Source organism: Mesitornis unicolor, unplaced genomic scaffold, assembly GCF_000695765.1.
Source record: "Mesitornis unicolor isolate BGI_N332 unplaced genomic scaffold, ASM69576v1 scaffold14478, whole genome shotgun sequence".
Taxonomy (NCBI): Eukaryota; Metazoa; Chordata; class Aves; order Mesitornithiformes; family Mesitornithidae; genus Mesitornis; species Mesitornis unicolor.
The window spans coordinates 1-20,808 of NW_010203959.1; the positions used below are offsets into that span (position 1 = coordinate 1).

Consider the following 20,808-nt stretch of genomic DNA (forward strand, 5'->3'; position numbering starts at 1 on the left):
CCGGTCACTACCCCGGGGGAATGAGGTTGGGGCCGTCGGGGGGTGCCCTGAGTGGTTTTAGCCCGGGTGCTCCTGTGGATCGGCTGGTAACGAAATTAAGGTCTCTGGGGAGGGCAGAAGAGCTCCCCCGAGGACCCAAGTAGGCGAGCAGCTGCGGGGGCTGCTCTGGTTGCAGCCTGGCTGGGGGGTCCCGCAGCCGGGCTGAGGGTCCTGCAGCCGGCGGACCCCCGTCGGCCGGGCCGCGGCCCTGAGGTGCCCTCCCTCCGCCTCCCCGGGAGAGCTGGGCTGCTTCACGGCAGGTCCTTAAACCTGGCGTTCTCATTTCACGTCTTAAATGTGCATGAAGGAATTAAACTGCACGAGTGAATAACAGCATTAGTTTCAATTAATTTTTATCCTGGCAACAATAAACTTTAGAAACAAAGCGCTTTTACATCCTTAATTAGCCTTGCTTCCCATCTGTAGTCTTTTAAGTGCCTGCTCCTTGATTTAACTTTGTCCTTCCTTCAGAGCTGCCTCCTTTTTCATTCTTTTCCCCTTTTTTCTCGTTATCCCTTGCAGACTGATGCCTGTTTCTTTCCTGCAACCTTTCACCTCCCTTGTCCCTATCTGTCTGCTCTGCTCTGTGCAGTTTATTTCTACTGTATTTTCCCAACATCAACAGCAGTATTGGTTACCATGGCCCCGAGCTATGTGCAGAGGTGGGAAAGCTTCATCCGCCCAAAAGTTCTTACACTTTTGAAGTCTTTCTTTTAGTAGGATCTGAAATGTATCATCTAGAGTGTGTATTAAATGAACAGTATTCCTGAAGGCTTTAGAGCAAGAAAGGCAACACCCTGGAAAATTCTGCAGTCTTTCAGCATTCTCTGCCCTAGGGTTATAGCCCTGGGCACGGAGCTGAATGGAGCTCTTACAACTGCCTTCTGTTTACCTTTTATGGTTAAAATAACAGCTTAGCAAAGAAGCAACTTCATGGAGAAACGATTCAGTGAAATCATCTCAAGCTGTAGCAGCATAGCTAGTTTAATCACCCCTAGAGAGCTGAACAACTGTGAGCACAATGGGACACAAAATCATTTTGTGTGTAAATGAGCATGGCATTGTGATTATTTCACTTTGCATGGGCAAATAGTTTTTACAAGCAGTACTTATGCAGTTAGCTTAGAAAGGCAGAAAAAGATAAGCTGGCTCTGAAAGATCTTGGTGTGTAATGTTTGAAAAACTAAATATTCAGATAATTTGGGAATCAGACTCTATTGATTTTGCCTTCAGCAGGTTCCTGTGTTACTTATTAGAGCAGGGTTATTGCCTGTGCCACTAGTTGGGATGCTGTATCCTGTTGTAGGCAACTAAAGAGCAAGGATTATTTTACATGGTTTAATAAATGAAGTTTGTTAGTGTTTCTGCGATATTTACCCTTAAGGTTTTAATTTTCACATCAGTATTAGAAAATATGTGCATAAAGACTTTCACTGGATAAATACATTTAGGATTTTGCTTTGTGCATAAAATAAGTACATTACTCAGTGTGATGAATTTTAGCTGCGTTTTACATTAGGAAGAGGAAGAAGTCATTAGAAATAGGGTTACGGTACCTTAAGAAATAGGGATTTGAGGTTGGTTTTTTTGAGCAATAGGAGTGTTTTCAGTGCCCTTTATGTAGTGCTTAACAATTACGCCCCTTGATAATTTGCTCATATGAAGATTATTTAAATCCGCAACTTCAGTAAAAATGTAGGATTCCTTTTTTTAATATGAATCCTCTCCAACCAGGGGAAAAGCCCGCATTTGAATTCCACTTCTCCTCCCCTCCCCCAAAAAGCCAGTGGCACCCTTGATAAGTATGAAGAGCCATAAAAGTTTGAGAACTGTTTTGGCTTTCCTGTGATTTTCTATAATTAAGCGTTTTTTCAACACATGCTCTAGCTGAGAGATGCCAAAAGCAGAGGATTGTTCAAAAGGTCCCTCCAGTGAATAGTATAAATTAAATATCTACTGTGTGAGTATGGCCTCACTGAGAATCTCAGACTCTTTACAGATCAAGGAATTTACTGGTATACTAACATTAAACAAAATCCTAAGATAGCAGCAGTGTTTAAATATGCACAAATAGATTCAGATCACTTGATCTTTAGCTATCTGTGCATATTTTAAAATTGAAGTCTGTATTTCAAGACAAATAGTTAAATGTAAGACACGTTTACAGAGGACTGGAAGTCCTTTGATTTCATTTGGAAATTGTAACAAGGAGTGCAGATGAGCCCTAATTAGGCACTTGTTTTGTGAAACTGCGTGAGATTTATTTCTAAGGCAGCCCTGTGCCGTGCGAGGTCGGTACCTTTATCATTAGTGGTAATAGTTGGGGTCTGAACAAAGACAGGGTTGACATTCAGCCTGGATCTCCTGACCCTTTCATTTAAGTGAAGTAGAGAGTGAACATGAGTATATGGTGCTCCTTGGTAAGAAAAAAAGAGAAAAACCTTTGTGTTGGCAGACAGATGAGGCACCCACAGATTAGTAAACACATCGCTAAAATACTGTAGGTTCTTACATACTAAGTTGTTTTTAAAAGTTAGTTCTTTTATTTATGCTCTATGACATATATACTGAAGATTGCCCACAACAGGCTCTTGTGGGAAACAAGAAAGCAACGTCTCCAGTCATGAAAGGATTCAGTCACTTTCCTTGAAGGTGGTGCTGTAGTAAAAATGTTAATGCCCAATTTTGCATCGGCTGACACAGAAGTCCTAGGACAGAGTTGGTATTTGCTTCGTGTTCAGTGCAGATGTCCGTCCAGCCTCCGAAGAGAAAAGGATGTGGATTCATAATGGGGTGATGTATTTCTGTGCTGTAGATGCAGGAACTATGCTTAGGAGCTAACTGAGATGAAATACAGTAAATGGAGATGTTGTGATGACTTTGTGAAGCTGTCCAGATGTGTTAAGATTTTTTTCAGTCCATTTCTATATAGCTCAGTTAGTGGTTTGGTTTTGGTTTTGTTTTTTTTACAGAGAATGTTGCTAATTGTATGTTCATTGAGTGGCATAGCCAGGCATTTTCTGCAAAATACTGCTAAAAGAAAGGCGAGACCAGCTTTAGATTTCTAAGAAACACCGTCAAAGTAATATGGGAGAAATGGGAATTCACTTTGCAATGCTGCATGTAAAGTGCTTGTCAGATGTAAGGAAGAGCCTGGATGCTTGGTAGCATACTTGCAGAACAAAATATCAAGAAAATTAGATTATAGTCAGAAATGTCTTCAACTATAATGGTTTGCGTATGTTGCTTTACCCATAAGGGGGAGAATGGATGGACGTTTTCTTAAACTTTCACAAAAGGTTTTTTTTTCCGTTTGACATGTACGCTGTCTATACCAATTTAACTGAAATCAGCTTTGAGACACACGTTTCGCGCAGAATAAGCTGTGCTTTTCTTACAGAAGAGAATTGAGGAATTTTCTTTTGCTATGTTCGTCCTGTATATTTTTAAGTCATTTCAGTATTTTTTGCTTTGTACATCAGCTGAAGATTTTTTGGCTCAACTCGGAAATCTCACTTCTTTCGAATATTTTTAGGGCAGTAAACATTAGGTGGATTGTTGAATTTGTAATTTCATATGCCAGATGATTGTACAGTAATTTCTAGTGCGTCTTGTCATGAATGCATGGGTCAGTTTATGTATCTTCCTGTTTTCACTGCTTCCAGGTATTAATTGCTTCCAGGTATTAATTGCCTTCAGTTTGAAAGCTTATTAGTTCTTTATATCTAATATTAAGGCTTAACCGAAAAATATCAATTTATTTCACAATTATTGAAAATAAACAAGAAAACTGATCTTAGTTTGATATGAAATTTACTACATGTATAAACTATATGCCTTAGGTACTGAGGAATTCACTGATTTAGAGGTGTCTCGTTACTGAGACAAACTTGCAAAAACCCCCGAATCTCAATTCACAAATTGGTTATTCGTTTGTCAGGGGATATTTCACATCTAACACATAAGCCCGCGACCTTTAATTAGAATTTTGCAGTTTGTTTTATGCCCCTTGAGGCTGACACCTTGAAAATTTTTTTTCTTGATTTCTTATTGCTAATAAGCATCTTTCTCTTCCCCTCTGGTACTCTGAAGAAAATGATGCAAATACACTTAATTACAGTGGTGGCAATAATTTGTTAGCTGAATATGTGATCAGGCAGATGCAAAAATGATCTGATTAGATCTGTGATCACGCTGGAGAGAAGGGTAATACACTGCTACATTTAAGAGAAACTGTTCTTTTTTGCCTTCCCTTTGCAGGAGGGAAGAAGCATGTCCCGCCTGTCTCTAACACGGTCCCCGGTTTCTCCTCTGGCGGCTCAAGGAATTCCTCTCCCAGCTCAGCTCACCAAGTCCAACGCTCCTGTGCACATCGATGTAGGAGGACACATGTACACAAGCAGCCTGGCTACCTTGACAAAGTACCCAGACTCCAGGTAAGACCTCGGCGTTTTCAGGCTCACTGCCCGTTTCTGCTCGTGGCATGGAAAGACGCATGTACCTGTGAGGAATATTTCAATGCAAAATATGATTTATTATATATTCACCAGTTATGAATAATTCAGTTTCCGATTTATACAGTAACTTCACTGGGGTTCTACAGAAAAAAGCCTGTAAAATTTATGTATTATTTAGAGACCCTATTCATTTTCTCTCTCAACGTTTTCTGTGTGCTGCCGATGTGTTTGAAGCACCTGTTGGTGTGCTGCCCTAGATTATTTCCAACTGTACCAAGCAACTTCTTTCCTTCACATCTAGGGGAAAAAACCTTTTTGCTTTTATTCTTCCTTTTAGAAAGCAGAACAGCTCTGTTACACTGGGACTAATAGATGCTTCTGTTGGCCAGCCAAAATCCTAAGCACAGCTCAGCAATAGCTGTGTGCCTCAGTGGCAGTGGCCATTTCCCTTGGGCAGTGGCCGGCTGAACTGTTCTGTCTGCTTGCAGCTGCCGATGAAATGAAATGAGTGAATCTTTGCATGCTTACAGTAGCTGATTTGAGCTGGACAGGTTAGTGACATATCTGACAAGATTTATCTAGATCTGGCCAGTATTATCACAGAGTGGACTACAGAGATGTCAAATTATCACTAGATGTGGCATGAGAGTCTACTTGTGTATATGGCATAGAGTCTCTTCATGATTTGCCTGGCTCCCAGCCCCGCAGGCACCATGAAGGATGGGGGATCCTGGGCAGCATCAGGCCTGTGACAGTAGCGACGAAGGGACTGCTGTTTTAAGGGTTAAAGCATATTCATTGGAGCAGCAGGTTAAAATGTATGTAATTTTAATTTACAGTTATGATCACTAAAACAGTTCAGCTTTTTGTCATTCAGACTGCTTATTTTTCAGAAGGATAAATGCCTCATACATAACCAGGAGGAGCTGTGGGTGTGCAGTGTCAGGGTGCCCAGCAGACTGGTTAAAGGAGGCACTATTGATTCTAGAGCACAGATCAGCAAGTTTCGTTGCCAGAGTTTTTGTTGTCTGCATGGCCAGTATTTCCATAAAGGGATAGGTTTAATTTTTTTGTTATGGCAATCAGTGTAAAGCTGGAGTTTCATTTGAAGATTTTTTTCGTTGAAAAGAACTAGAGATTTTTGGACAGATTTGGCAGGTTCCCAAGCAATAAATGACATTTATGGAGACACCTTGAAATGCCTCTGTTGTCATAAAGCATATGGCTGTGATTTCATTCCAAGGAGAGGAAGCTGCTGAAATTCTCTATGGAAAAGAAACAATTATTAAAATACTTATATTTTATGGATAGGCCAAACCAATATGATTTTTCTGGTCAGTGTCTGTTTAATGTTGTCTGTGTGGTATTACTTTAATCATAGAAAAGAAATCTCTTCGATGGGGAGAGATTTATAACAGAAGCAGACAAATGTTTTATAGTATAAAAGAAATACAGAGAAGATTCAGCAGTTGAAATGGAGCAGCACATCTGTTTCCACATTTTAAAGTATCACTGCTGACACTGTTTTTAAAAACTGCCCCATATCAGACTTACTTAAAAAAACATCAGTTATGAAAGATTTAGGAGAATACATATCAATTCACAGATTTTATTTAAAGATAACAGAGTAGTGATCTAGTAATCTAGTAGTGATTTCTAACAGAAACTTTTTTGTGTTTGCTAAATAACAAAATTGTGTTTCTTAAGATTTGGTACTTTGTTTAAACTAAAAGTGCAAAACTGCGGCTGACCAGAGCTCATGTGCTGTCTGGTGGTTTTTGTGTGTACTGTCTTTCGTTTGTGTTGCTGTGTTGTCTCATAAGGCTTGAATGCTTTTTCAGCTGCTCAAACTTCAGTTCTCACTGGAGTAAGAGCTTACAGGTTGAGACCTATAAATCACAAAGATTAAGTAATAATGATGTATATTTTTATAACAAAAGATAACCCGTCACCAGCATCCCAAGTAGGACATTTTGCTGCATATATTATGGAGTTAGATGAAGGGTGTACACCTTCATTTATTATTTTTTTCCTTTTAAAAAAAGAAAAGGTTTGGTTTGGTTTTCTGCAGTGCTGTGTAGTAGTCTTGGTTGGTTACCCCTCATTGAGTCTGGACTGCTCTCATTCCTGGTTAAGGCAAAGAACTTGCAGTTTTTTCAGTGGGGATAGTTGGAGCTTCTGACGGTGCATCACTATCCCTGTGTGTATCTTCCACAAGGCACAGACTGGGTGTGCAGTGGTTTGGGTGGAGAGAAATCTTGGGTCTCTTACAGGTGCTGGAGAAAGGAGGTAGCTTTTCTGAGTGAGAGATAGGGAAATAATGCCAGAGCACTGTTAGCTTATGCTTAGAGATAACGTGCATGGCCACGTATAGGGGCACGGCCATACTCATCTGCATGCAGATTTCTGGATTATTTTGGGCAGCATATTAAACTCTTGGTTTGAACATGATCTTAAAAGCTTCAAATCTAAGAAATCAAACAAATTTGTAGATTGTATTTCAGCAAAAGGTGTAAGTGTATACTGAAATGCCTTGCTAAATCTTAGCTCCAGTCATATAAAATACAGTTTGTGCTCACTAAAATTGAAAGCTGTGGGAGTAAACTTCCTGTTTACTTGTGTTCCAACCTCTATTTCTTTCTCTGTGCTCCAAAATCATAAGTAGGCTTTTAGCTTGTGGTGTATCCTGTATATGTATGTTTAAGGGCACATATAGATTGTAAGCATGTGTATAAATACAATCAGGATATGCATACACAAGACATCACATGCTAATGGGAAACAGGGGAAGAAAGAAAAAGTCATCATGTTTATTAGCCTTCCCTAGTATTTTGAGGAGGCCCAATCCTGTTAGGTCCTGAACAAACTGAATTCACATTGACTTCAATGGGAGGGAAGAGCTCTAAGCAGCTTGCAAGATCAGGCCCAGCAGGAGCAAGTATAGGTATGACCAGTTCCTGCCTATACCTGCTCTCCAGTCACCCCTCTGGTATGACATAAATTACAGCTGACAGCAGGCAGTGTGATACATTTCTTATTGTAATTTGTTAGGATCGACTGTGCTCAGCCCATTCGGCTGGCTCTGCTCGGCTGTACCTAAGTTACGTGGTTGGCTTTAGTTCAAGGACAGAAAGGACCCAAATCTGGACGTCCTACTCACATGAGTGAATGGCTGGTGATGAGAAGTTGGAGGCCAAATCTTTCATTTTGCTGATCCCAGAGTTGTTTCAGAGCAACTTTGACAAAGTCTTTGATGTTGCTTGTGTTAGCACAGCTGCTGTGAGAGGAGCATTTGTCCATTGATTAAATTTGCATAAGTAAAGGGTGTCAGATTAGGCCTTAAAGGGGGTAGATGCCCTCCTTTCAGTAAATTGATATGGGCTACCTAAGTTCTCTCATCTAGAAAGGAGAAAACCTGAGCAGCACACAACTGGTGTGACAAAGGAGAAGAGGGTTAAACAGCCACTGTCAAAGGTGGTTTCTAAACTGCTCATGCTCACCTTAGCAGTGCTCTCACACACCTTTCCACTTGCCTTTTTGAATGAAACACCATAATAGAAAGCAAGCTGACCTTTCAGAGGGTGAAAGGCAAGGAAAATGAGAAACATATAAAAGCAATTGTAATCAACAACAGCATAATAATTGTGGTCATGGAAATTACCTCAGAAATAATATTATTTATCCCTCTTTCTATAGCTACTTGAGGCTGCTTTTCATGCATACCCAAAATCGCCATTAAAGTTAACAAGCTTTGGAGGTAACAAAGAGGCTGATGTTGTCTTACCTGGATCTGAGACTCAATTTCAATAGTTCATTTTCAGCAAGTTCTCCCACCAAAACTCTCAACTTTGGTAGTTGTGAGTTGCAGGTAGAGGGAAGTAAAACCTGTTGAATTCAGTCTAGTCACTCTTATCATCAGTATCTTACTTCTAAAGTAAATTGCTAAGTAGACAAATTATTCGTTTTTGAGATAATTTTGTCTAGAATTTCCATTCATGTTTTCACCCAGAGGACCTCTAATGCAACCCCTTCACACATTGACGCTTGAATATGGATTTTTATGACAACTGTAAAAGCTGCAAAAGCTCTAGCACATCTATAAAGTGACTTGCAAATTGCATTTATGCAAGGGAGTGAGACAATTCTTACATTTAAAAAACAAACCCACACCAAGGATCCAAGCTCCTAACATGCAGTCAGGAATTCCCAAAGACATTGCCAGGTCCTCCGGTCTTACTGCCACCAAACTGAGTGGCAGACATCTCATTGACTTCAAGTGGAAAACCAGTAGAAGTTCCAAATCCCTCTATACACAGCGAGCCCCAGCTTCTTGATTTCACTGGAGATTTTGTTATCACTTTGAATTTCTGTTAGAAAGCAGAACAAGAGTTTTCATCAGAAGCCTGTCCTTTTCACAGTGGTTTTAACTTGGAGTATTGCTGTGTGCTCTTTGTGAGTTGTTCTGCTATAAACGGTAAATGTATTTACCTTACATTCTTGGTTAATTAGTATTTATTGTATAACCCTCTATTAAAGATAAGTATGTCCTTTTGTTCAAAATGTATTTATAAGCGCTCATGCTTTCCGTGGTGTTAGTCATGTGACAAAAGCAAGCAGGAATAATTTTAATTGAAGTGTTGATGTCTAGGTGGGAATGGTGTGGGTGCACAGACCCCAGGGAGCATTCCCCTGACAGTTTGTAGTGCACTCTGTTCGGGACCTGTCTGCTCTTCAGGAAAAAGGAGCTTTTTGGCCAGTGGCCCAAGGCACACTGAGCCACTGCTAACATAGTGCATGTCCTGATCTCAGCTTTTGGGGCACCTGAACTTTACTACCCCCTTTTCTGGAGGTTCGGTCCTCCAAAGGAAACCAGCACAGGCTTTATAAACTGTTTCAGAAACTAATGACTATAGTCATCACAAGACATAGTAGAGTTTTCAAGGCACCTCGGTCTCTCTGGTTGCTGGAGCTCAGCACTGACACTTGGGATCTTCGGCTTCTTCCCACTTTTTTGCAGCCACACCAGAGTGGATGAGTTCAGGGGAATGCTCTTCTCCAAGTTTTAGGACCCCTCTGTTGTCCCTGACAGAACGTGATTGCTGACCCCATATAGCCAGATACAGTAGTTTTGTAAGCTCAAACACACCTGCTGTTGAGATCTACAAGACACATTATCCTCCTCATCCTTTACAGTAAGAGCACAGTACTGGATCCTGCTCTGCACTTCTTGGGAAGGAGCAGGGAAATTCTTAATTCAGTTATGTTCAGGATATATAATTCTGCAGACTTAGTGTACCTGAGAACATCTCACATTTCTTGCTCATGGAGGATCAATCCAATGTCACTCTTAAAATAACTTATTTGCTAATTTCCCATCAAATCTGTGTATTTATTGATGTTACTGCCTGAAAACAATGTCCAATTAGCTAATATTGTCACTTACCCCATGCTGACAGTTATGGTGTAAATCAGTCCTTAAACAAGGCCTGTACTCTGGACCAGTCAAGTGGAGCTCTTCCCCCGGAGGTCGGTTGTTGAGTGCCCTGATTGTGGGGTGATGCCGGGCTCTGACACTCTGGGGCTATGAACTCTTGTGTATTACCCAAAAGGCAAAGAGTTTCTGAGTCGGAGCCAGCAGCCCACATTCAGGCAAAGCACTACAAAATGCGCCTGCATGTGAGCTGCAGTGCAAAGCTCATTAATTTTAATAGGTATTGTGAACTTAAACCATACATAGACTTTAAAGCAGAACACCTGAAGAGGCAGGAGCAAGTGTTTTTCCTGCATGTTCCAAATGCTCAGAGGTGCAGGTTATGGGTGTGGTATGTGAGCACTGCACACACGCAGCGACACTGCACCAGCGTGACAGCTCTCCAGAGAGGGGTGAGCCTGCCAGGGCTCCCTGGGGCTCCACCGTTGTTTAAGGCAATCAGGTGTATGCTGCAGATGAAAACAAGCAAAGGAGCTGAAAACAGGTTTTGGTTATATGCACTGCCTTTTCTGAATTAACGTAGGAATTTTCATGGACATTAAAATAATTTTTTGTTTTATTTCATACACCTGCACTTCAGCGATAAATTTTTGGAGTTTTTCTTATGTGGTTCTTGACACTGGGCAAAACTTTCTTCAGTTTCCAATGGAATTTTGACCAGCAGAACCCTTAAGGGGAAAAAAAAAACCCTTTAAAAACAGCCTGTCTCCTCCCAGTCTGCCTGTGGACCCTGCACTTACTGAAGTGAGAGCTGGAGCAAGCGAAGGAACTCTCATTGCCAGGCTGCTGAATCAGATAGTGTAAAATGAACCCGTCGTTCCCCATCTGCAAAGCCAGTTGCTGCTTTGTACGTGTGCTGCATGGCTGAGGTCACACAAGTGCATGCAGTACTTTGAAAAGCTCTGGGAAAGGTGTGAAGTGTTCGTTCCTATGGGCAGACATGCACTGCTGCTAGGACGCATCCAGCACAGCTCTGGGCAGTGTGCGGGGCAGAGTGTGGTGGGCGGGCATGAGGAGCTGTTTCCTCTTCCAGACAGACTGGCCAGAGCTGCTGCAGCAGGAGGTGCAGCAGTCCCAGGGCTGTGCTTGACCTGTGCCGGAGGAGGAACACATGGCTTGGCCTCTGTGAAAAATAGAAATAATCTGTAACAGGGCTGTAATTACAGCTGGGAATAATGATGTTAGATACCCCGTCTCTAGCTTTCGCTAATGAGAAAAAGTCCTGGATTCAGGGTCTGGCAAGAGCCCGTGGAAGCACACCGTGATAGCAGATTTCCCCGCGTTACCCAGGGCTGTTGTTGCACAGCTAGAGCGATAGCTTTGGTGGTAAAGGAAATTAGTCCCTGTAACCCCAGCCCTTCACTCCAGTGACTTGAGGAGATGGGAGGGAAGGAATTTATATGAAAACTGATTGATCAGGCCTGTCTGTGTCCACCTCTCCAGGATCTCTTGCTAACTGGCATGTAGGGAGCCACAACAGAGCTGAGCTGTCTGCTGTGATAAAGGTGTTTACTCCTTACTGGACTTCATAACCGCTGCCTTGCCCAGCGCAGTCACTGCCCGGGGACTGCCTGCAGGCTCTGGAGAAGAAAGCAGAGTTTACCCTTTGGGAGTACAAATCTTACTGTAATTGGGTGCCAAGATTGGGCCCTGTCAAAGAATGAAATATTTTTGTGTTTGCTTGGAATATTTGATGAAGTGTACAAGAAAATACTCCCTAGTTAGTCACTACATTGCTTTGGAAATTACTGTTTTTCTGTATACATTTACAGCCTGGGCTGTGTGGAGTTCTAGGCATAAATGGGTATTATGGCACCTGGGAGGGGACAGACCAAGCTAGTCACAAAGAGGAAAATACAAACAAATCAACACTCATCTGACTTAAAGAAATAAAATTATGGCTGTGGTGCTAGCCCTGGCACAGGCTGTTCAAAAAACACGAATTTGAGAAGATTTTTACATACCTATCTAGATACTAGCTTACTTGGCTCAGCTAGTCTAAAGGAAGAACAGGCATCTCCGGGCAGCTTGTGCAGCCTGGCTGTGGTCAGGAGGGGCTGTGGTCACTTACGGCTGCCGAGAAGAGTCTAGAAGATAAACAAACTGTGTCTCCAGTACCTTCCATGCAAGACTGTTTCTGTTTTTCCCTTTCTTCTACAATGATAACACTACTACAGCTGAGTTACACTTGGCACATTAGTAATTCCCACCTTTCCTGTTTACAACAGGTTGAAAACTAGTCTAGTTTATTAAAACCTCACGAAGAGAAGCAAGCAGACAAGGAAACCAAAAATTCAACTTTTTTTTTTTCTTTTGTTTTTTTAGCACTTTGTAGTTTCAGAGGTTGGCCAAGTACTTTATTCTTTCTTTCATTTCCACTTCTGGTTACCACTTACCTGACAGGGCACTTCGGTGCCAGTATCAAGCATTTTTCAGCAGTCATTTTCAGGACAGTAGCATGAAAAGCGCTAGCAGCTTATTTTGAGAAACCACTCCCATAGGATGCTGTAGAAGCAACCTGTCTCCTTTTACCTGCTGCTAGTGGAGGCCGTTTCCTGCTAATGAGCCTGGTGTAAAGTACTGCACCTGTGCTCAGGTTCACAGGTATAGCAGCTTTACACTTACAGCAGAGGGGAATCTCCTTCATTGACTGCTTCTTCATGTGCTGTGCATCCAGCTCCTCATCACATGGGGAGGAATTATGTAAAGATGCGGATTTGGTAGCTTTGAACTGGAAATCGTGTCCTGAGGTCACAGCTAACCGCTGTACCAGTTGTGCAGATGAGGTGTTACCTCTTCGTATTTGGTCTCTGAATACACGTCACTGGTGTTTGTCTTTTGATTTATAAAGACCCTGCAATGGCAAGTAGACCTGGTCTGCTTAGGGGGATATTTCATGAACTACTTAGGAAGTTTATAAAACAGACTCCCTAGATTATGAAGCAAGGGGGGTATCTGTTTTGTAAGGAACATGTTATGAAATGAATTTGTCTCTAGGCCTAACTTAATTATTTTAATGATCCCACTGGTGGTTGTCGTAGGTGTCGTCGTGTGTATATATTGTGACCTACATGCTTGTGATCATTTTAAGATTTAAAAATACATTGGACCTTATTAATTCCTTGCCTGCTTTCACTGAAATAAATGGAGGTGGTTTGGATATTGGTACGATGGGCCAAATCTCTCTTCCCATAAAGTCAATGAGAGTTTTACCATAAGTTTTAGTGGAAACAAAATAAGCCTTATTCTTTTCAGAAACTACCCTAATAATAAACCTGTCCAAAACAATCCCTAATGTAACCCTGTTGACCTCTGTGGAGTTATACCAGCAATGTATACTGATGTGATGTGTGGAGAGGGGTTACAAGAACCTGAACATTGTAGTAAGATGCCTCTCCTGGGCATCCACAGTAGTTGTTCTCAGGAACATCTGAAGGTATAAAACCAACAGGCAGACAAAGAAAAGCATTGTGCACTTATGGGTGTGTGCGTGTACCTTTCCTGGTCAGCCAGCATACCTAAACGGATGTGTCTGCTGGTTTTGAAGGAGTTACTCCAAATTTGTAACTGTATGACTGAAATCAGAATTAATCTACTCATGGGTTAATAAAATTGTTGAGAACAAAGTGCATATTTAAGTAGAAGAAATATGCAGCCATGCAAACACAGGATTCATATGTGAAAGCATAAGAGAAGCTAGATCTCTGGAGCACAGAGTAACAAGATGGTGTGCAGGATGCCAGTCTGTAGCTGATGCAGGTCATGCCCTGTGCTGTTGCTGACCACATTGACTTTGCCAAGTTTCTGTTGTGTGAAATGTAATAAATTGATGAGTATGTCCCTTGTGCTGTACTGACATTAAATACATAATCTGGCAACTGAAACAGGTAAGTATTGTCCATCACTCTCATCCCTGGTACAACTCCATTGATACAGTTAACACCAGCTGGGAGAAGCTGCAGAGCTGAAGTTAAACTCCAGAGTTATTAACTCCTATCTCTGTGCTCTGTCCACTAGACTGCCCACTCCTTCACCTCACCTGCTGTGATCAGCATGTACTTCAGTCTTTTGATGCTTAAAAAAGAAATGACGCCTGTAAACATTTTAGAGGGGGTTAATTTCATTTTTTATCTGATTTGCTTTTCACTTGAAACTATGCCAGGCAGGATGGCTGTTAGCTTCGCATGCGTGCACGATTGCATTCCTTATTGATGCAGTCACCATGAGGACTGCCTGCCTGTCAGAGCTGGGCGCCAGGACACAGAGTCTGAGCAGAGGTTTCCACTGTTCACCTGTGCTGTGTTGATTTCACTCTGCTATGGTATGGTGTGCGTTCAAAGGCTAAAATTGCTGCTTTTTTATCTGCTGAGGGCCGCGTAAAGCAAAGCCTGAAAGGAGTCCTGCATGTGGATGCTGGGAAGCTGTTATGCAGCATTTGCACCGTTACTCTCGGTCAGACTCAGAAGGGATCAGTTGGCAAGCATTGGAAACTGAGATTTGCGCCGTAAAGCTGAAACGCTGAAGAAATCCCAGTCCAAAGGGCAGGCTCCTGTTACGCCTCTCTCCTAATGGAGTGCAGATGCTACCAGTGCTGCAGGTAATCCGTTTAGATCTGGTAGATGCTTTTGCAGCAGCAAATCTCTCTCTCTTGAAGAAGCGAACAATGAAAACCAGGGACTCTTTTTAACCTCTTTGGTGTCATACTGTGTTACGCCAACAAGTTGTACCAGTATGATTTACACCAAAAGCTGCAGCTTTGGCATTTGGGGAATGTGGTGTGTGTATTCTGGGAGATGCTGCCTAAATTCTGCCATTGCAAAACTTACATACGTTTTCATGGATGGATTTGGCTCGTGGAGCTCCACGGGAACCAGTAGATGACAACAGAGAAACTGAGTCCTCCGTTTGTGCTGGGCTTGTCTGGGAGGGAATGGGGTCTGAATTTGGGCCAGTAGTGTTTTAACACTGCTGTTGAATGAGGAAAAAAATTCAATGACCACTTTTTAATCTTACAGAGGGGGGGGAAAAATCACACATGGATTTGTAACCAGTTCCAAATGTATTTCCTCTTCTGTTCACATCCAGTTATATTCTGTTTGCAGACACGAGGGTTAAAGCAGAGGCCTGCTTCTGCTTTCAATTAAATCAAAGATATTTTGGCCTTGACTTCACTGGGACCAGACTCAAACCCGTGACCATAGTATTGTATTTAAGAATGAATCTCTAGCAGTCACATAAAAAAGCCAGGTTCAGCTTTTAGGATCTTGTCAGAATCCAACGGTTAACAGTTTTCTTATTATTTTGAAGTTTTTGTCAAGCTTAATTCCGTAGGACAAGTAGCAGCAGGTGTATTGCTGTCTCCTTCCCAGCGGTGGGTTTCCACTTTATAACCCCTAGACAGGGTCTCCCCCTTTTTTGGGAACATGACCGTGGAGCCAGGTTCTTCCCAGTGGACATGGTGCCGGATCGCGCTCGCTCGCTCTCTCTGCTCTCTGGCTGCAGTAACAAAAATCCCACTGGAAATTCCTCTTCGCTTCTGCCTTTCATCTGCCAACAACTTGGGCTCACCAGCAAAAACTATTACACGTCTTCCTACTTGGTGTGGATATATGGACTTTAGTGGTTGCTATCCCTTCAAAATAGCTTTTTAACAAATCATTCTTGATGCTCAGTTTCTTTTAAGTGGACAGCCAGGAAAAGTATGCTAGGTGCAGCTTAGTCACATGTAAGAATAAACAGGAGCATCATTCATTCATCATTTTAAGTGTGGTAACAAAAATATGGGTAGAGAGAACTGGATGCAACTTCCCAATCACATGCATGCTTGTAGAGAATTATAACCAGGTACAAGGTCTTCGTGCCAGAGCGAGCGGTCGCGTGAGCTGTACTGGAGGTGTACAGTAGTGCAGCAGTGTTACATTCTGGGACTGGGAAAAATTGGTGTAGTTTGATCACTGGAAGACAGAAGGATGGGCTGCAGGAAAAGCAAATAAAGGAAGAACATAAGTGCTTTTTCTCTTTATGACCATTCTTGGCAACAGAAGAGCTGTACCTGTTTAGCAAATCAACATACTAACCAAATCCTCAAGCAGAATGGGCAGTTTCTTTTAAGCAGAAAGCGAATTTATCACTGCCCAGAGAGGACTGTTCCTGCTCATGGCAGTGAAGTGTGTCCTGGTGTGGGCACCAAGGGTCGCCTGCTGTCCCTGCTCATCCCGGACAGTGCAGGGCTGCAGAGACCCAGGCACTCTGTGTTTGGGAACTTCTTTTCTGTGGACCTGGAAATAAATAAAAGATTTGTAGGAGAAAGCTGCTCAGCTTTTGTACATCCGGGATCAGATGTAAAGAACTGTGGCTCAAGCAGATTAGATATTCCAGCCGTTTACACGAGCAGCAGGTACTGAAGTGAAGGTTTTAGCTGATACCATTTACAATTTATAAAAGGCTGTGCAGCCCTTGGGTATCTGTCCCTCTTTCTCTTGCTGTGGTCTGAAATGCACTGGTTTCGCTGTACCCACACATGCAAAGGATGTAGAGGGCCAGACTTGCACCCTGAAAGGTAAATTAGTTACATTTGAGATTTTCCCTGCTTTCACTGGGTCCCAGTGGGAATTTAGCTCTTGACTTGAATAAGCAAGGATTTAGCCCATTTATATTAAAATATAACTAGTATCTGCATGTTTTCCAGCCTCCCAGCATGCCCAGTTTTACAAGAATGATGGTAATGGAAGTAATGTCCAGATCTACTCAGATTTGAAAAATCTTAATGAAAATACTGAGTTAACTTCCACTTGAAGTTACAGGAAGCAAGTGAGCGACAAGAGAGCTGGCATTTGATGCAATCCTGTTCTCATCGGTGCCCTCATAGCACCAGGATTGAGGAATAAGGGATGTTTAAAGGAATAGCAAGAAAAGGCTTGTATAGGCAGGAATGTTTTATTTGAATTGTGCATCTTCTCATGTAGTAACAACTTAATTCTGTTGAGTGCCCACAACTCCCACAGAGTTTGAACCGAAATGCAGTTCTTGCAGGATTGGGACCTTTGAGAAACTGGGGAACGCTTTGGGAAACTAAGATGGTAGTTTAGGAGTTTGTTTTAAATTAAAGAATTTTTGTTCCTGCGTTGATTTTCATGGCCAAAATTTAGTGTAAATTCTCTGTTGAGAAAACATGAAAGGCCAAGAGCCCTGCAGGGCTCAAATTAGAGCAGCAGCAACAATGGCATAATAAAAACAGGATACTTTTGCAATATAAATTTGTATTAATATTTTTAATCTTCACCAACTATTTAGACAAAAGTTCAGTTAGAATGAAGTAAAAGACACAAGAAGAGCAAAAGTAATCCAAACCTTATACTGGAAAAAATGATAGTACTGGAAATCCAGCTAACATGTGCTTCTTTAGCATCAAATATAAGTCCACAATTTAAAATAAAGAGAGGAATTCCCAAATAGATAATACCTACCTACTACGTATGAACTTCTGTGCAGTTACCTGGACTTCAGCATATTTAACTGAAGGGATAATATTTAGCTCCTACCATTAATAAGTTCTGTGTTTTGAGGTTTCATACTATACTGTAATATTATTTGGTTACTTTTATGAAAAATATGCAAGTCAGCCAGACTCTGCCCTCCTCACTCTCCCCAGGGGGTTACTGCGTGTCAGGAACGGGGTGGCAGAACTGGCCCATCCTGAACTGCAGTAACTGCAGCTTCTCTGCTTGCGCTGGGCTGCCCTGCATCTGCACACCCGCCATGGCCACGGCCTCTCTTCTGGTCGTGGTTACTGCAGAGCTGTTCAGCCAGACCAAATGAATGCAAACAGTATGGTTAAGCATCCTAAAAATAATGGGAGGCTGTTTGTCACTGTTCCTGTTACCAAGGATGAACAAGCCATGGCAGTGGCACATAGGGAACTTTTAATGGAGGGATGCAAATTGTACCTGTGTTTGAAAGCTACATTTTTTCTTGCTAAGCACAGCAAATGCATTTTGTGACTGACAACTTAAATAAATGTGGTGGGATGCTGATGTGTGTAGCGAATGAGTGCCATTCTGTCGTGTGTCTGCTTATCCTGCCTATAAATGTGGTTATACTCCAAACGCAATGAAAGGATTCGTAATACAGCAATTAACATAATAGAAACTGTTTGTTTAGTGAAGTCTTTTTATAGCTGTTAAAATAACACACTAAAATATACAATCACTACTTTAATAAAGCAAAATAAAATCATTAGCCTGACAGAGGACTGGATTCTGCCACCGTAACTCATGGCTAAGCAGCGTTTTGCTCCTGAGCTGCTTACTCCACATGAGCAGGGCTCAAGGGAACAAGCACACAGCTGATAAATTTGGGATAGGTGGTCAGCGCTGATGGGCCTGATCTCAGTGTCCCAGTGAGGTGCAGGGCTTAGGGTTAATGCCCTTGTAAACCTGGTGGGAATGAAAAGCCTGAAAAGGAAGCTCATGGGAGCCTCAAATTCCGAAGTTGCTGCTCTGCTCGTTGTAATTATGTGACCACTCCTCCTCCTCCTCCTCTTCCCCCAAGCCCAATGAGATGCTTGGCAGCATTGATGCAGGACCAAGGTTGGTTGCTCTTGACTACCAAGAGAATTTTTTAATGCAGGAAAAGACACTGGCTTCTCTACCTGAGATCAGTGTTTCCAACTTCCTGTCTTAACTGCTAATTTATGTATAGGCAACACTGTCTCTACAAATTAAAAAATGAGTGTCATGTATCAAAATCTAAAAATACATACATATATATTTCCATTAAATTATATATCGGAGTCATCCGCCAAAGTATCTTTAAGTGTGGAGACAGGCTGTTAGCAACAGGCAGAAAAGAAAGAGCTGTAGGATCTCTTACCCTTACCATGAATGCTTAGTGGTATTTTTAAAAATAATATGTAATTTTCACTTCAGTGGATTTTATTAACCTGTTGCTTCAGAGGGCTTTAATTGATAGTAACCGAGAACGGAAAACACAATTGTCCATGCCTTTGTTTTAACTACAAAATCCATTGCATACCTAATTTTGCTTTTTAGTGATGGTGTAAAAAGAAGGAAAAAAAAAAATCCTTCCAGAACTTCCTAAGAATGATTCTGCATGGTAGATGATAATGTTCTTTCTGGATTATTGACTTTTAAAAATACATGTTGATACTATATAGACTAGCTCTGATCTATTGCAAAAATAGATATTCTAGCCTGAACAGCAAAATATGAAGTATTAAATCTAGGTAATAGATCCTGCAGTTCTTTCAGGTGCTTAATAGTTAATGAGTGTAATATCCTTCAGAAGCACTGCAGAGTGAGCATATGGCTCAAAAAACTCCCATGTCATTCCAGGACCAGCGTTGGAAAGCAGGAACAGAAGGTTATAGGAACTGGAGATGGGTAAACCTGTTACCTTGTGAGTTACCTCCTCCACCTCTCTGCTGTGATCGGGCCGTACTACTTGATGCTCTTTTCTTGTTACAAACTGAGAGAGGTTTGGGATTTGCAGGCTTTAGCATCTCCATTTGGTTCTCACAGGTCAGTTTTGTACTGGAATATCTGTGGTCACTCACTTGTGCCATCAGGATTGGAAGGCCTAGAGCTGAGTGGTACCTCTGTGGGGCCAGGCAGTGTCTGTAGGACACTGGCGTCTGAGGCTGCCCTGAGGAAACGCAGGTGCTGGTCTTGTAGGAGCGGTGGGAGAAGGACTCAGTGACCAGGGTAGCTTGTGCGTGTGTCGGGGGGTGACCTGCTAACACAGCAGGCTTGATGCCTGCACTCCATTTGGGACTGGAAGTCGGTACCTGACCAGGGCTTTCTTATCCCAGAAACCGCCTTTTGGGCACTGCTCTGTGTCTCCGGGCACATGAACCAATCTGAAAGCACGTATTGCGGCTTGGATTTCATAGTTTGCAGAGCAGCAGTTGATAGCCCCAGTTATGCCCCCACATATATATATTGAGTGATACCCCCACTCAGACTCTCCCACTCACACACTTTTCCCCATCGCTGTACAAAGAAAAGATATAGAAGATGCTTAAACCAAAATCTTCCCCAGCTGAAGCACTCTCCAAGCCAACTGCAGGCCTGCAGCAATCTGAGGTGGTCAAGATGTTATCTGTGATGAGAATGGCAACTGTGGCAGAGCCGTAGTCTGCAGCATGCCACAGCCAGGTCCTATGTGCGCAGACCCGCGCTGTAGACGGTGCCTCTCCCCAGTGCTGTTTTCCCATAATGGAAAAAGGGCTTAAAATCAGCAGTCAGGTAGCAGGGTGGGAAGGTACGGTCTAGCCATACAACAGAGCATTGTTTATGGACTTTCATGCTAATTATAACTGAAGTTTTAAATTCAGGCAGATCAGAAAACCAACTGCAGCCAGATGCAACCTTTAGCCACGTACCTCACTGTGCAGGGCATGAGAGAGCATTTTAACATCTTTACCTCTTAACTACTGTCACGTCAGAATGCAGAAGACACCTGTTTGCTGTTCAGCTGTGTTACCCCTGTCCTCCTCTGGCCAGCCCTCCCTGCTTTTCAGATGGCTTGGGTGTTTTAACATACCTCCCTGGGAAAAACAGCTATAGGTGCCTTCTCCATGACAATTTGCTGGGAACTTGTGCACAAACCCAATCAGTTTTACTATAAAAATAATGAAAATATGAAAAACGCTACTGTAAAGATCCAGCATCACTGTCCATTGCCTACCCCAGACCATGCTGCTGTGCCTGGGACATACCAGTGCCAGCAGAGAGCCGGCTCCTGGCACTCCAGCGTTGGGTAGAGCACAGCTGCTCCAGCAGCTTTCCCCTGCTCTTTCCC

General features: G+C 42.3%; 1 protein-coding gene across 1 annotated transcript in view; it reads left to right on the forward strand.

The window, feature by feature from the left end:
* The first annotated feature begins 2,814 nt into the window (after positions 1-2,814).
* Positions 2,815-20,808, forward strand: part of KCTD15 (potassium channel tetramerization domain containing 15) — a 36,493-nt gene continuing 18,499 nt past the window's right edge. The window contains exons 1-2 of the mRNA XM_010190914.1: positions 2,815-2,832; positions 4,300-4,475. Coding sequence (XP_010189216.1) covers positions 2,815-2,832; positions 4,300-4,475 — 194 coding nt within the window. The remainder of the gene's footprint in view (positions 2,833-4,299; positions 4,476-20,808) is intronic.